A 14,872-nucleotide genomic window follows, 5' to 3' on the forward strand; every position below is an offset into this window, starting at 1 on the left:
GACTGGAGTGGAATCGTCGACCCGTTGACCCGTGTCTAGCCAAAAACCGTTGAATCGGTCAACGACTCATTGACCCGAGCGATCGAACCATTGACTCGTTGACCAATAAAATGGTTTTTGGCCGTTTTTACAGAGAGGCCCTTAATTGGGCTATTAACCTAATTAAGTTGAGCATAAAAAGGCCCATTAGTTAGAAGGCCCGTTAACAACAAAAACATAAACAAAATAAAAGCATCTTATGGGGCATTCGACCGATTCTCTCTTCACTCCCCCTAAAGTTGAGCATAGATGTCAATCATGCTTATCTTGCCAGTGTCATGTTGTAGTTTGGGGTTGGAGTTTCCCTTGGTAAGAATGTCAGCTAATTGTTCTTCAGATGTAATGAAGGGTAGGCAAACTTCTCTAGAAGGCACTTTTTTCTAATAAATTGCCTATCAACTTCAATATGTTTAGTCCTATCATGTTGCACCGGATTGTAAGCAATGTTGATGGCAATCTGATTATCACAATATAGCATCAATGGCTTATCATACTCAACACCCAGTTCCTCCATCTAGGATCGAAGCCAAAGTACCTCAGAAACTCCATGAGCCATAGTTCTATACTCGGCCTTAGTCGAAGATTTGGCAACAACTGATTGTTTCTTGCTTCACCAAGAAACAATATTACCTGCCACCATGCTACAGTATCCAGAAGTCGACCTCCTATCATCAATGTTTCCTGCCCAGTCAGCATTTGTGTAAGCCTCCAGTTTCATATGACCATGCTTAAAAAGAAGAATTCCCTTCCTAGGAGTACTCTTCAAATAACATAAAATTCGTTCTGCTACTGCCATATGAGTGTCCTTGGGAGCATGCATGAATTGGCTAATGCAGCTAACAATATATGCAATGTCAGGTCGAGTCATGCCAAGATATTGTAGTTTCCCTAGTAACCTTTGAAACACTCCCTTATTCTTCAACAGTTCTCCATTAGAGGTAGAAAGTTTGTGACTCATATCAATAGGAGTAGCCACTGGTCTTGCACCCATCTTGCTTGTTTCAGTGAGCATGTCTAGCACATACTTTTGTTGAGAGATAAAAGTTTCATCCTTGAATCGAGCCACTTCTATGCCAAGGAAATACCTTAACTCCTCCAGATCATTTATCTCAAACACTGTATGAAGGAAAGATTTAAGATCATCAATCCCTGTCACATCAGTACCGGTCACTACTATATCATCAACATAGACTATAAGAGATACCACCAATGAATCTCCCCTCTTCACAAAGAGGGTATGATCAGACTGAGTCTATATGTAATCAAAGTTAACAAGTGCAGCCCTAAGCCTTTCAAACAATGCCCTAGGTGACTGTTTAAGTCCATATAGAGACTTCTTCAGCTTGCACACTTTTCCTTCCATATCTGTGCCATACATCCCTGGTGGGAGAGACATATAGACCTCCTCATGTAATTCTCTCCATTCAAGAATGCATTTTTCACATTAAACTGATAGAGTGGTCAACCTGAATGAGCATCCAATGATAGTAGAACCTGCACAAATGTCATTTTTGCAACAGGAGCAAAGGTCTCTAGATAGTCAATCCCATAGGTTTGTGTATAACCTTTAGCAACCAGCCTAGCTTTGTACCTCTTAATGGAACCATCAGCATGGTATTTGATGGTGTAAACCCACTGGCTCCTTCCCTTCACGCAAATCAACCACTTCCCATGCATCATTCTTATGTAGAGCATCTATTTCAGTTCTCATAGCATCCCTCTATTTTTCAACAGTAAGAGCTGATACAGACCTGGGTATAGGGTTAGAAGCAACAGAATAAAGAAAGGCATAATATGAAGGAGAAAACAAACCATAGGAAAGATGTTTGGAAATGCAATGTGCAGTACACTTCCGTTTACCTTTCCTGATAGCAATAGGGACATCAATCAAGATTTGGGAAGGGTGGCTGCAAGGGGATAGTATCAGTACTTGTTGTCTCTTCAGTAATTGGAAGTGTAGGAGGCTCATGTGATGTAGAGGAAACAATCCACTCACTTTTGGTTCTTTGCCACTGGTACCACCTGGGATTAAAGAGGGGACGAGGAGGTAATGGAGGAGGAATAGGAATATTGGAAGGAACATGAGATGATTGTTCCTCCCTTGACTCATTAAGAATACAAGAAGGCTCAAAGGTAACATCTGTGACATTCTTCCCCTTTGAACAATGCTTCCCTAAAGAAGAATCATGGAAAGGAGTGGACTCATCAAAGGTAACATCAATTGAAAAGACACGAAGTGGAATAGGAAAAAAGTCCTTACCCGAATGAAGGAGGCTAAAGGGAGACTTAAAACCCAACACTCTGGATGGCATACGGTTAATTAGGTAGGTTGAAGTGAGAACAACATCCCCCAAAAATCTTGTAGGGACATGTGAGGTAAACAGGATACTTCTTGCAACTTCAACTATGTGACAGTTCTTCTTCTCAGCAACTCCATTTTGTTTTGGAGTATGAACATAGGAACTTTGGTGAATAACCCCAAAATCAGTAAGACAAGAGGTTAGATTTTTCTCTAAGTATTCTTTTGTATTGTCAGATCTGAATATTTTGATTCTAGTATCAAACTGGGTAAGAACAAAATCATGGATCTTCCTCACAAGTTTGGGAACTTCGTCTTGGTATCTCATAAAAAGTAACCAAGTATATTGTGAGAAATCGTCAATGAACAAGATAAAATATCTATAGCCTCCCATAGAGGGTAAATGGTATGCCCCCCACACATCCGAGTGCACAATATGGAATGGAGAAGATGATCTTTTATTACTCAAAGGATAACAGTTTCTACAATGTTTGACAACTCATAGGACTCACAATAAAGACTGGACTAGTTAATTCCCTTAAACAGTTTTGGGAATAGATGAATCAAAGCAGAAAAAGATAAATGACCCAAATGAAAATGACATAAGATGACACGACTAAAGGACTCTGAAGAGATAGATCCAAAAGCAGCTTTCCCAGGTTGTCCTTGGCTTTGTTCAGGAGTTTCCAACAGGTATATTCCATTTGCCTCATGGTCACTCCCAATCACTTTCTGAGACTTCATGTCTTGAAAAACAGAATTAGAAGGAAAGAAGGTTAAATTGCAATTTAAGGATTTAGTTAGGCTACTCCAGACAATAAATTAGTATTTAGTTTAGGGACATGAAGAACAAATGGAAGAGAAAGGGAGTCTGTAGCCTTGATGGTTCCCTTGCCAGAGATTGGAGCAAGTGAGCCATCAACTAGGGTAATCTTATTACGGCTAGGAAGCAAATCATAAGAAAGAAATAAAGTGGAAAGGCTGGTCATATGATCCGGAGCACTAGAGTCAATAATCCTAGGGAGTCTAAAAAACAGAAAAAGAAGGAAAGAATGTTATATTGTAGTTCAAGGATTTATTTTGGGTACTTACAGACAATAAATTAGTATTCAGTTTAGGGACATGAAGAACAGATGGAAGAGAAAGGGAGTCTGTAGCTTTGATGGTTCCCTTGCTAGTGATTGGAGTAAGTGAGCCATCGGCTAGGGTAATCTTATTACAGCTAGGAAGCAAATCATAAGAAAGAAATAAAGTGGAATTGGAAAGGCTGGTCATATGATCAGGAGCACTACAGTCAATAATCCAAGGGATCCTATGATTACCTGAGATAGTTGCATGATTGCCAGTAGCACGTATACCTGAATGTGCAAATGCATAAGTAGTTGAATTGCTCTGAGGGTTGGAGGAGGAGGCTGCACTCTCTAGGTGACTAATCATCCTACCATACTTCTCATATTCTGCCTTCATAATTGCTAATTGTTCACTAGCAGTCCTCTCATCAGTTAAGCACTTGTCATTATTTGCAACAGTGGCTATGTTGGCACTTCCTGTCTTCACATTATTAACCTTCTTTTGGAAACGAGGTGGAAGGAGTTCCGGATGCAGTTTCCAACATTTATTTTTTGTATGTTTTGGTTTCTTGCAGTACTCACACATAACTTCCCTTTTTATTGAACCACCTGAACTGTCTGTAGTCACCTTCGGTTTCAGCCCCATATTGGCAAAATGGTCACTTGGGATGGTCCCTGAACCTGGACCAGCCTCTTGCTCTCTTCACTACTAAACATGGCATAGGCTTGAGACAATGATGCATTATCCTTGGCTAAGATATTCTATCTGGTGATGTCAAACTAGGGATTCAGCCCTGTCAAGAATTCAAATACCCTATTTCTCTCAACTAATTTCTTGTAAGTTTGAGCATCATTAGTACTTTCCTAGACAACAGTTTCCATTAGGTCTATCTCTTGCCACAGAGATTTCAGCATTGAGAAGTAAACGGCTAAAGGTCTCTCCCCCTACCTTAAATTATTCACATCACTCCTGAACTTATATGCCGTGGCCACATTCAGTTTTTGTGAATAAGTTTCAGCCCCACTCTCCCATATTTCCTTGGCTGAATTCATCCATAAATAATGTTGACTGATTTGTGGTTGCATTGAGTTCACTAACCATCCAATGACGGTATAATTCTCTTGCATCCATTTTTCATAAGATGGGTCATCTTCTAAAGGAGCTCTCTTGCTCCCGGAGCTATACCCTCACTTGCCTCTACTGCAAACACGAATTTTTACTGACTGTGACCATGCTAGATAGTTGGTTCCATCCAGCTTGACTATGGTCACAGCCAACAAAGAGTCAACGGGAGCTCTCGGAACCTGTCTAGAGTCAGCCCCACACTTGTTTTCAACTCCCGAGATATGTATCTTCCTCAAACAATTCCAAAAGAACTTCAAACAACTTCAAATGACAAGCAAGGAGGACAAGAAAATAATAGATACCAAGTACCAACCTCTATGGAGTCGAATCTACTAGCTGCGTCTCACCCGGAACCCGGGAGAAATCAGAAATCAGCAGCCGCTCCTTGTAGGCTTTACAGAACACCACAAGACTTGAATTGATCTTCAAGAAAAAGCGAAAGGACCCCTTCAATCACTGAGTGCCAAGGTGAAGATCCCTGTGGGGCCCGCAAACAGAATTCTCCAGTTGATTAGGGTTTTGGTTAAAAAACTCCAGGGACTGTTAGAATGATGACCAAGACAGCATCCTTTTCTCCAAAAATCTACTAACAACTAGGCTGAAAAATTTCTTCAATCACTCATTCGATTCAGCTCTTGATACACTGTGTATGGGAAAAAAGAGAGAAAAAAGAAGAAAGGAGAGCTCACTTTGATACCAAGAAGAAAAACAGTCCTTAGGAATGAAAGGACTGATTTAGAAGTTGTGAAAAGATGTTAGGTATCAGCAGAAAAGGGAAAAGGAGAGGAGAGAAGAAGAAGAAGTTGGCGGCAATTAGGGTTTAGAGAGAAGTCTGTCGAATGTTTTCTCTCTTCCCTAATCCCTTTCATTAAAACATAATTTACAAGTTTTGATATTTACAGAGAGGCTCTTAATTGGGCGATTAACTTAATTAAGCATAGCATAAAAAGGCCCATTAGTTAGAAGGCCCATTAACAACATAAACAAAATAAAAGCATCCTATGGGCCATTCGTCCCATTCTCTCTACAGTCTTCAAATTAGATTTAACATTCTTCAAAAGAAAAAAAAGGTTTGGTTATCAACTGAAGGAAGTAGGCATTTGAAGAAAGATGCACAAGCAAAAATGCTATTAGCATTTGGGATCCACACTCTCTCATCCAAATTGGAAGGATCCAAGACAGCATCTTGAAGTGTGTTAAGTAAGGGAGTTGGTTAATTAGTTTCCGAATCTCACAAAGGCCTCCTCAAGCCTAAACCCCAAACCAGTCCTGTCGCACCAAAGGAAATCAAATCAGGCTATGGGTAGGGTACAACCTGTGAATGCCTTTAATAATCAAATGCCACAAGGCCTCTCTTTCTTTAGGGAATCTCCAAATCCATTTAATCCAAAAGAGCCTTTTTATTATTATTTTTATCTTGAAGTCTACCTAAACCTAACCCTCTGTCTTCTTTAGACATGCAAACCTCAAACCAAATGCCACTGCATGGACTTAATTAGAGTGACCCTTCCCCCCCTTAGAAATATAGTTCTTCTTCCAAAAAGCACCTCTTAACAAATCTCTCTATCACTCCTTCCCCAAGTGACAAATCCCCAAGATTTCCCCCCAAAGGTAGTCCTATATACTTAATAGGCCATTTTTGAATCTCACAATCCCAAAACTCCGCACATTCCTCCACCTCCACCCTAGCCATATTGATCCCCAAATAACCACACTTAGCTAAGTTCATCCATAAGCCAGAATCTCTATCCACCAACTCTAAAATACATTTGAGGACTCTCGCATCTTGGTTACTCATGAACTCCCTTAGAATCAAAGTGTCATCTACAAATTGCAGATGTGAGACCATTTGATTTCCTCTTCCCACTCTAAAGTCTCTCAGGATGCTTCTTTCATGAGCCCTCTTCAACAATCTGCTTAAGAGTTCAGCCACCAAAATAAACAACATGGGAAACAAAAGGTCACCTTATCTTAAGTCTTAACCTCCTTGAGGCTTTAAAGAAATCTTTTGGAGATCCATTTTACATAATTGAAAAGTAGGTTGTTCTCAAATATCCCATTGCCCATTTTACAGAATTTAAAATCCATGACCTGATCCAACATCAGATCCAATTATCTCGGACTTGGATGCTTGTTATATGTTAATATATCAGATTAGGATGGGGCAAATAGAATCTGATTAATAATTGGATCAAATCTGGATGTACCCTAATCGAATCTGATAAAAATGTGACTCCTTGTATATATTTATATATACATGTATATATATTTTCATTGTATATTCTATATACAATCTTATTATTTGTAACTTAAAAGGGTAAATAGGTAAATAAACAATCTTTCTCCCTGTTACCCATTTACCCTTTTAAATTTTCATCAGTTATCGAATATCAAAGAAAACTATTTGTCTTCATCCCTGAACCCTCAAACCTTGAATCTGTTCTTCTCATCCTGCTGCCACTGTGACCTGTGAAACCCATGGTTTGCCACTGTGGCCCTCAGATCCTGCATCTCTTCACCTAAATCTTCTGCCACTGTGACCTGTGAAACCCAAGATCTGCCACTGCCATGAAAGATGAAACACAAATTCTGCTGCTGGACCATTGGCCATCGCTGTGAGCAAGACCTTGGTGGTTAGTGCAAGGTTGCTGTCTCCAATCTTGCTGAAACTGAGAGGACTAAGAGAATACAAAGGTAAGAATTAGATTGGATGGTTCATTTTTTCTCTCTTCTAGATTTCCATTAGTGTGATGACTTGTATCTTTTGATGTTCAAATCAAATTTATTTTTTCTTTCATTTTGAAACATGGTTTGAAGGTTTTCATTATTCTTGTTCAAAGATGTTTGTTTTCAGACTGCACAATCTTCTGTTCTCACAATTGGACTCCAATCCCGGAATGCTGTTGGACATTCCATTTTTTCCAAACTATGAACCTGAGTTGAGGATGTTCCCTGCACAAATTTCAGCCGGAGCAGCAATTTCTTCTATATGCGATCATTCACTGTTGTGACCATGGACATGTTCCAGACCCAAGGGAACTGAATCTAGATTTTCCATATCTATATCCTTTGAAAATCTTTCCTGCAAAAGTTTGGATGAGAGCCTTTATGGCTGCAACCTTCAATATTCCTCAAATCCAAAAAAATCCCAGGCCCTACATGGGAGGGTATGAGATTCCACAGGAAGCTTCAATTCCTAAAATCCTAGATAAAGGAGTGGAACCGTTTGGAGTTTGGAAGATTGGAGGAAAGAAAGCAGATATTGATGGAGCAGATAGAGGAATTGGACTTGAAGGAAGAAAGGGGATCTTTTGGAGAGGAAGACAGGGATTTGAGGTGGAGTGTGAGGAGGCAGATGGAGGATCTCTTTCTTAAGGAGGAAATAAGCTGGAGACAAAAATCCAGATTTAAATAGTTAAAGGAGGGAGATAGAAACACTAGGTTTTTCCATTCTATGAAAAATGGTAGGAAGAGAAAGAATTTCATCTCAAAATTGGAAGTTGAAGGTGCAGTCATATCCCACCCGACAGAAATAGCCGAGGCCTTTGTAAATCATTTTAAATCTATTTTTAGAAGGCCTTTAAATGAGGGGGTTTGGTTGGAGGGGCTGGAATGGCCAACTCTTAGTGTAGAGAACAGAAAGTGGTTAGAGAAGAATTTTGATCTAGAGGAGATAAAGGAAGCAGTGTTCTCGATGGATAGGACGAAAGCTCCAGGCCCAGATGGTTTCACAATGGCATTTTATCAGGATTGTTGGGATATTGTGAAGTAGGATCTTGTGTTAGTTTTTGAGGAGTTTCATGGAAGGGGAATAATTAATCAGGGTCTAAATTTCACATTCATTGCTTTGGTCCCAAAGAAGAAAGAGGCTTCACAACCAAGGGATTTTAGACCTGTTAGCATGGTGAATAGTCTGTACAAGATAATTGCAAAAGTGTTGTCTCTAAGGATAAAGAAAGTTCTTCCTACCATTATTGCACCCAACTAAGGAGCTTTTATGAAGGGAAGGCAGATAACTAATCAAATATTGATTGCAAATGAGAGTTTGGAGAGCTTTAGGGAATCCAAGAAGGGAGTGGTATGCAAATTAGACTTTGAGAAGGTTTATGACCTGGTTGATTGGTCCTTCTGGGTGGAGGTGATGGGAAGTTTTGGCTTTGGAGATAGATGGTGTAATTGGATTTGGTGTTGTGTTAGGACTTGCCACTATTCTATCTTGGTGAATGGAACCATGATGGACTTCTTTCCTGCCTTGGGACGAATAAGACAAGGAGATGCACTTTCCCCCTTTCTATTCACTTTGATTGTAGATGTCCTAGGGAGTCTGGTCCATAGAGATGACTCGAGGAACTTAATAAAATGATGGAGAGTAGAAAGGGAGGAAGTGCCACTTACATACATGCAGTTTGCAGATGACACAATCTTGTTTTGTGATGGTGGGGACATAAATTGGATCAGGAATTTAAAATTGGCAATACAACTCTTTGAGCAGATGTCTAATCTCAAAATGAACTTTGATAAGAGTTGTATGGTGGGAGTGAATTTGGAGGAGAGGGAAGTAAGTGAATATGCAAATATGTTAGGTTGTGCAATCTTGGATTGGCCTTTGATTTACTTGGGCCTCCCCTTAGGAGATAACCCCAGGAATGAAAGTTTTTGGAACCCGGTATTGGAGAGATTTGAGAAAAGGCTTGCTTCTTGGAGGAAAAATTATCTCTCCTTAGGGGGGAGAATCACTTTGATTAGGTCTGCCCTAGCTAACCTTGCTGTTTACTTCCTGTCAGTGTTTAAGATTCCCACAAAAGTCTCTAATAGTGTGGAAAAGTTAATGAGGGATTTTTTTGTGGGAACCAAGAGAGGAGAAGAAAGATCGCAGGGTGAGTTGGGAGGTGATAACTAAAAGTAAGAAGCTAGGAGGGCTTGGGATTGGGAATATTAGGAAAAGAAACATGGCATTGTTGGGGAAATGTTTGTGGAGGTTTCCACTGGAAAGGGACAAATTGTGGATGAAGATAGTGGCTAGCATACATGGGCTGGAAGAGAATGACTGGGATCTAGGAATTATGGCAAGGGCTACAGCTGCTTCCCCTTGGAAAGCCATTCATGAACTTCTTCCAGTTTTCTCCCCTTGGATCAGGTATGATTTGAACTCTGGTAATCGAATAAAATTTTGGGAGCAACCTTGGGTTGGGGACTTACCCCTGATGGACCAATTTCCCTCTTTGTATGCTTTGTCAGCTTTGAAAAATGAACCCATATCCTCTTTCTTAGTCCCTTCAGAATCTACTTCTGGTTTTGGGTGGAACTTGGGCCTGAGAAGGGAAATTAGGGATACAGACTTGGGTTGTATTTCATCATTTTGCTAGCCATCCTTAATAATGTCTTCTTGGACCCTAGTAAGGAAGACACCAAATTTTGGACCCCTTCCTCCTCTGGTTCCTTTTCTTGTGCTTTGTTTTTTGAAACTTTAATTCAGCCTCTTGTTCCTATTGGGTTGTCCTTCCTTGTTAATGAGATTTGGAGCAAACCCATTCCTCCTCGGGTTGGTAGTTTTTGTTGGGAAACTTTCCTAGAAAGAATTAACACAAATGACTTGCTTCAGAGAAAGAGACCCAATTTTTCTTTACTTCCCAATAGGTGTAATCTTTGCAAAGTTTATGGAGAAATGGGTTACCACCTTATGATTATTTGTCCGGTTACTAAAACTCTTTGGGAGTGGGCTTTCTCCCTTTTTGGATGTACTTGGAATCCCCCCGTGAGTGTGCAAAGTTTGTTCTCTCCTTCGCTCTTCAGATGGCCTAAGAAAAGATGGAAGATTATGTGGAGAAGCATTAGGGCGACAATGTGTTGGTCCATATGGGAAGAGAGAAACTCACGAATCTTTTTAGACAAGGAAAGAACCACGGGAAACTTATTAGAGCTGATACACTTAGGGGTAGCTCACTGGCTGAAATCTATGGAGCTATTCTTAGAATTTTCCATGGCCGACTTTTTGAGAAAGTGGAAAGAGATAGCTACCTCTGCCCATTGTAAGAGGACTCCTAGGCCCTCTTGGCCCCCCCTCCCTCTGGATTCATAAACCTGAATTTTGATGGTAGTAGCTTAAGGAATCCAGGGCTCTTGGATTGGGGGAGTGTTCAGGAATGAGGATGGGGTTATTACTGCTATGATCTCAGGTTCAATTGGAGAGGGCGACTCTCTTAGGGTTGAGACTCTAGCAGTTCTGGAAGGAATCCAAAGGGCAAGAGAACTAAACATCAAATGCTTGGTCCTTGAAGGGAACTCGGAGGTGGTGATTAGGTGGCTGAAGGGAGACAACAATGGTTTGTGGAGCTACAGCAATGAAAAGAAAAAATTTAAATGGCCGAGTAGGGATATTGAGATGAAGTACAAATGGGTGAAGAGAAGTGCTAACTCAATGGCCGATGGATTAGCCAAGCAAGGGGTGTTTAAGGAATCTCTGTTTTGGGCTAATTTTTAGCTTCTTTTTTGTTCTTTTGTTGTTGGGGAGTTAAGATTTTCACAAATCTTATTCATTAATAAAGCTTGTTATTGATAAAAAAAGATAAGATCCAATAATCTGACAACTCCAACTGATTCAAACTAAGAAATCATAGATATGGTTGGATTTTGGATTGAATTTGGATGTCGTATATATCTTATCAATTCGAATTTGGGTGGAGGTAGATCTGAGTCCAATCTGTTTACAGCCCTAGTTGCCACAAATCTGAACCAACTGCATCTTGTTGCTAGAAAAGAGAGGCTCTCCAAATGCTTGCTTGAAACAGTTTTTGGTGGCAGGATTTATTTTCACAATCATACAGGGTCATTACCCAATTAATCCCCAGTTATCCATGGTCTTGGTAGGGATGGACTAGATAGACCTAACCTTTGATATTTTTTGGACAAAGTGACTTCTCTCTGATTCAAACCCATGTTACTCATTCTTGTCAGTGAGATTTTACCATTAAGTGAATTGAGTTTGTTTTACAATCCATACCTCACTGTGGGGCAGTTTTCATAATACTTTGTCAAGTTGGCTTAATAACTCTTAGTTGAACAGGACTAGAAAAAAAATTCTGAGTTAAATTGGGGGCCTTTAGTTTCTATCAGGAAACTGACTAATTGCAAGCATTGAACAATATGATAGTTGATTGGCTGAGTGCATCGAATATAAGAAATGATTGATAATGCATTGGATATAAGAATAGAGTGTGCTCTCTATTGTTTGAAATTTTAAATTCATTTTGGTGTTTTTAGATGTGTCTGGCTATGGAACCAACTGATCCATAAAACCTGGGAAGATGAATACAAGACATAAGGAAACAGAGGTGGAAAGACAACTGTTGCTTTGTCTCATACTTATATGTATATTCTGTTCCTGGCAACTGCTGTTACCCCTATTTCTCTTCATATTATCATTGTTTTCTTAAATAGAAATAACACTATTGGTTGCAGTTGCTTCACAACCGAGATTCTGGAAGGATTTGATGTGCAGAGAACGAGTGGCCTGTCTGATACAGTTAGAAAATATGGTTTTCTCACACAAGCAATAACAAATTATTACGGAACAGAGTTTTCGGATGACAAGGTTAAAAACACCATCTGCCCTTCTTTTGATGAGTTTATCAAAAAGTGTCAAAACCTTGACAAAATGACTGTCAGTGACGTATTTGCAGTCCAACTGATGCAGGTATGAAACTCTTTACCCTCCAAGACAGAAAAATGGCCCTTTTGTGGACAATCATATAATATATGTGTTTTCTCTTCAATTTGATTGGTTTCAGTTTCTTCACTAGATGGGATGCATACTTCATGTTTTAAATAGAAAAGAAGTATGGATGCAATGCAATTTGTCTCTGGCTCAACTTTACCTATTTTTTTTTCATTTTCAACATACCTGAACATGATAATGAAAGTATTGATTTTTCTTTGTTAGCTTATGTGTTGATCAATCACAAATGCAGGTCCCGCAGGTAACAGAGGAGGTTGCTGTTGCTGTACTGGATTTGTATCCAACGCTTTTATCACTTGCTCAAGCATATTCTCATCTTGTGAGTATCTTTTCTAATGACTGTCTGGAACCATTTTAGTAACAAACTTATCATTGATAAAAAGGCCTCTAAGTTTGTTTCTTTTCCCTTAACTGCTTTCATTAAAAATAACAAGGGCAAATCATCATCTTTTCCAGTTATCCTTCAAAATGTTATATTTATTCCTAGTCTTGTTAGGTTTGTAGGACTGTAGGGGCTTCATTTCCAATGAGATTTATGTCATCCCTTTCCTATACTTTAGTCCTCTCCTGGCTTCTGTTGTCCACCCTATTGGTCTTAGCCCCAACTTTGTGAAGGCAACTTGGCTAGAGTTCGATTGTTACTGCATTATGAAGCATGATTTATCCAGCAGTTTCATTAGATAGAGAGGGCAATGTATTTATGTTTTGGCAAGACTCTAGGGGAGGTGGATTTGACAAAGAGTTTATGGTGTATTGTTGGAACTCAGGGGCTCCTGTTGTTTAAAACTTTTCATATTTGATGGTTATGGATGATTCCAACTATTGCTATCCAAAGGTTAAGGAGATAAGGATAGAAGTATGGTGACTAGTATCTTACTCCCCTATTTGAGCTGCTGTTTAAGATCAATTCTGAGGGGAGCAAACTTTACTGTTGATGAGTTGGCAAAATTGGGGATTTTCTGATTAGAGGTATGTAGAAAAGTGTCCTTGCATTGTTATTAACTTTTGTTCTGCCACACTTAATACATTACCTTTCCCTCTCAAAGAAAGAGGTGCCAATAAGATTCAATACTCTCTTGTGCCACCTTTCCAGAAAAATATTGATGTCATATCCTGATGTCAGTGTGTTGCCATAACTCATAAGCTTTTGTTGTTTATTATTTGGGTGGTCATAGTATCATCTAAAAGATCTTAAATTCTTAATTATGTTTTCTTTATCGAGAAGCTTCAGCCTTATATATTGATAATGAACCCATTTGCGACATAGTAGGAATAAGAAAGGTAGCTATGGTTTAGCCATAATGGATACCCCCGGACCTAACTTTTAGGAGATTGTTGGAGAGCAATACGGAAGTTATGATGATTTGTCTTTGTAAAAGCTGTTGTTCTGGTATTCTTTATGGAGAAGCTTCAGCATTTTGTGCAATTTTGTCATTGATCATTAGCCCTTTTTGCAATATAGAGGAAATAGGTAAGGTAGGTAACTTTCAGGTAATTATTGGAGAATAATATGGAAACATTTGATTGATTTGTTTGTTGAAGGATGGTGATGTTAGTGCTCAAGAAGAGATGCTGAGAAAGAAGAGTAACAACCTGATCAATGGACTTGCTAGTAGGAACATCTTCCGACTAGTTTGGGGTGGTTGATGGATTGTACATATTATCGACACAAGAAAGATGACCGTACATGGTGCATTTTGATGGTTAAGAGTAAAATTCCTTTTTGTTTTTGTTTCCTCTACAGTGCATCATGCAAGAAAGAATTCCAAATGATGTAATTTCACTTTGATGTTAAGACATCTGTATATAATTTTAACTTTTGCATTTTAATGTTAATATGTTACTAGTTCTTCCACATCCTGCTTCTATGATTCTATCCCTTGAAATGGGATTTATGCCTTTTGTGAATGGGTTTATGCTTTAACATTCTGCATTTCAAATGTTATCTGGTCACCAAATTTTATCTACCTAAAAAATAGTTTGGTAAGGTGATGCCAATATGCTAATTTAGTTGGATTTGTCGGTTTTCTAGCAATGGCCGAAGCGATAAGATTTTAATTATTATTTTTTACACTTAAAAATTATCACATGATGTCATTTTATTGCGAATTTGAGTTTTTAATTTGGGTCTTGCATTACTTTAACTCGGATTTAGTCCTCACTAAATCGTTCTCACGCCGTGCTCACAGCTGACAAGCAAGCAAGACTTAAGGTTGAGTCCCACGGAGAGAAGAGATCGGATCTTGTCCCAACAACCGGTCCCAACCATAGTTACAACCGTGCATTAGAAACATCTCCCTTGTCGTTTCCCATGTACAGCTGCAGATTCCGGACATCAAAGAAAACACGCGTTCATAACTTCATGTGGCGGCTTCTGCTTTCCGGAAACAGAGAATATTCGAGTTCCATGAGATTGCCCTTTACAACGTTCCACAGCATATTTTCGTCTTGAGAATATTTCCCCATTTTAATCCCAGAAATGATGATATTATCATTGAAAGATGCTCTCAACACACGGCAGAGATGTGCTGTAGGACATTGTGGGGGGCAATCTCGTGGATGGCTGATTTGGGGTATCTACAATCATAAACGAGGATTTTATG

General features: G+C 39.3%; 1 protein-coding gene across 6 annotated transcripts in view; it reads left to right on the top strand.

Moving 5' to 3' along the window:
- MUS81 (Restriction endonuclease, type II-like superfamily protein) overlaps positions 1–14,124 on the top strand; it is a 46,394-nt gene extending 32,270 nt beyond the window's left edge. For 4 of the 6 annotated variants that reach the window (XM_019199693.2, XM_019199692.2, XM_088891914.1 and 1 more), the window contains exons 13-15: positions 11,993–12,227; positions 12,502–12,588; positions 13,812–14,124. In XM_019199693.2, the coding sequence (XP_019055238.1) occupies positions 11,993–12,227; positions 12,502–12,588; positions 13,812–13,916 (427 nt within the window). In that variant the 3' untranslated portion in view covers positions 13,917–14,124. The other 2 variants (XM_088891916.1, XM_088891915.1) reach the window with 2 other exon arrangements.
- Positions 14,125–14,872: the final 748 nt, after the last annotated feature.

Source organism: Nelumbo nucifera, chromosome 7 (genome assembly GCF_055504915.1).
Source record: "Nelumbo nucifera cultivar China Antique chromosome 7, China Antique-T2T, whole genome shotgun sequence".
NCBI classification, from domain to species: Eukaryota; Viridiplantae; Streptophyta; class Magnoliopsida; order Proteales; family Nelumbonaceae; genus Nelumbo; species Nelumbo nucifera.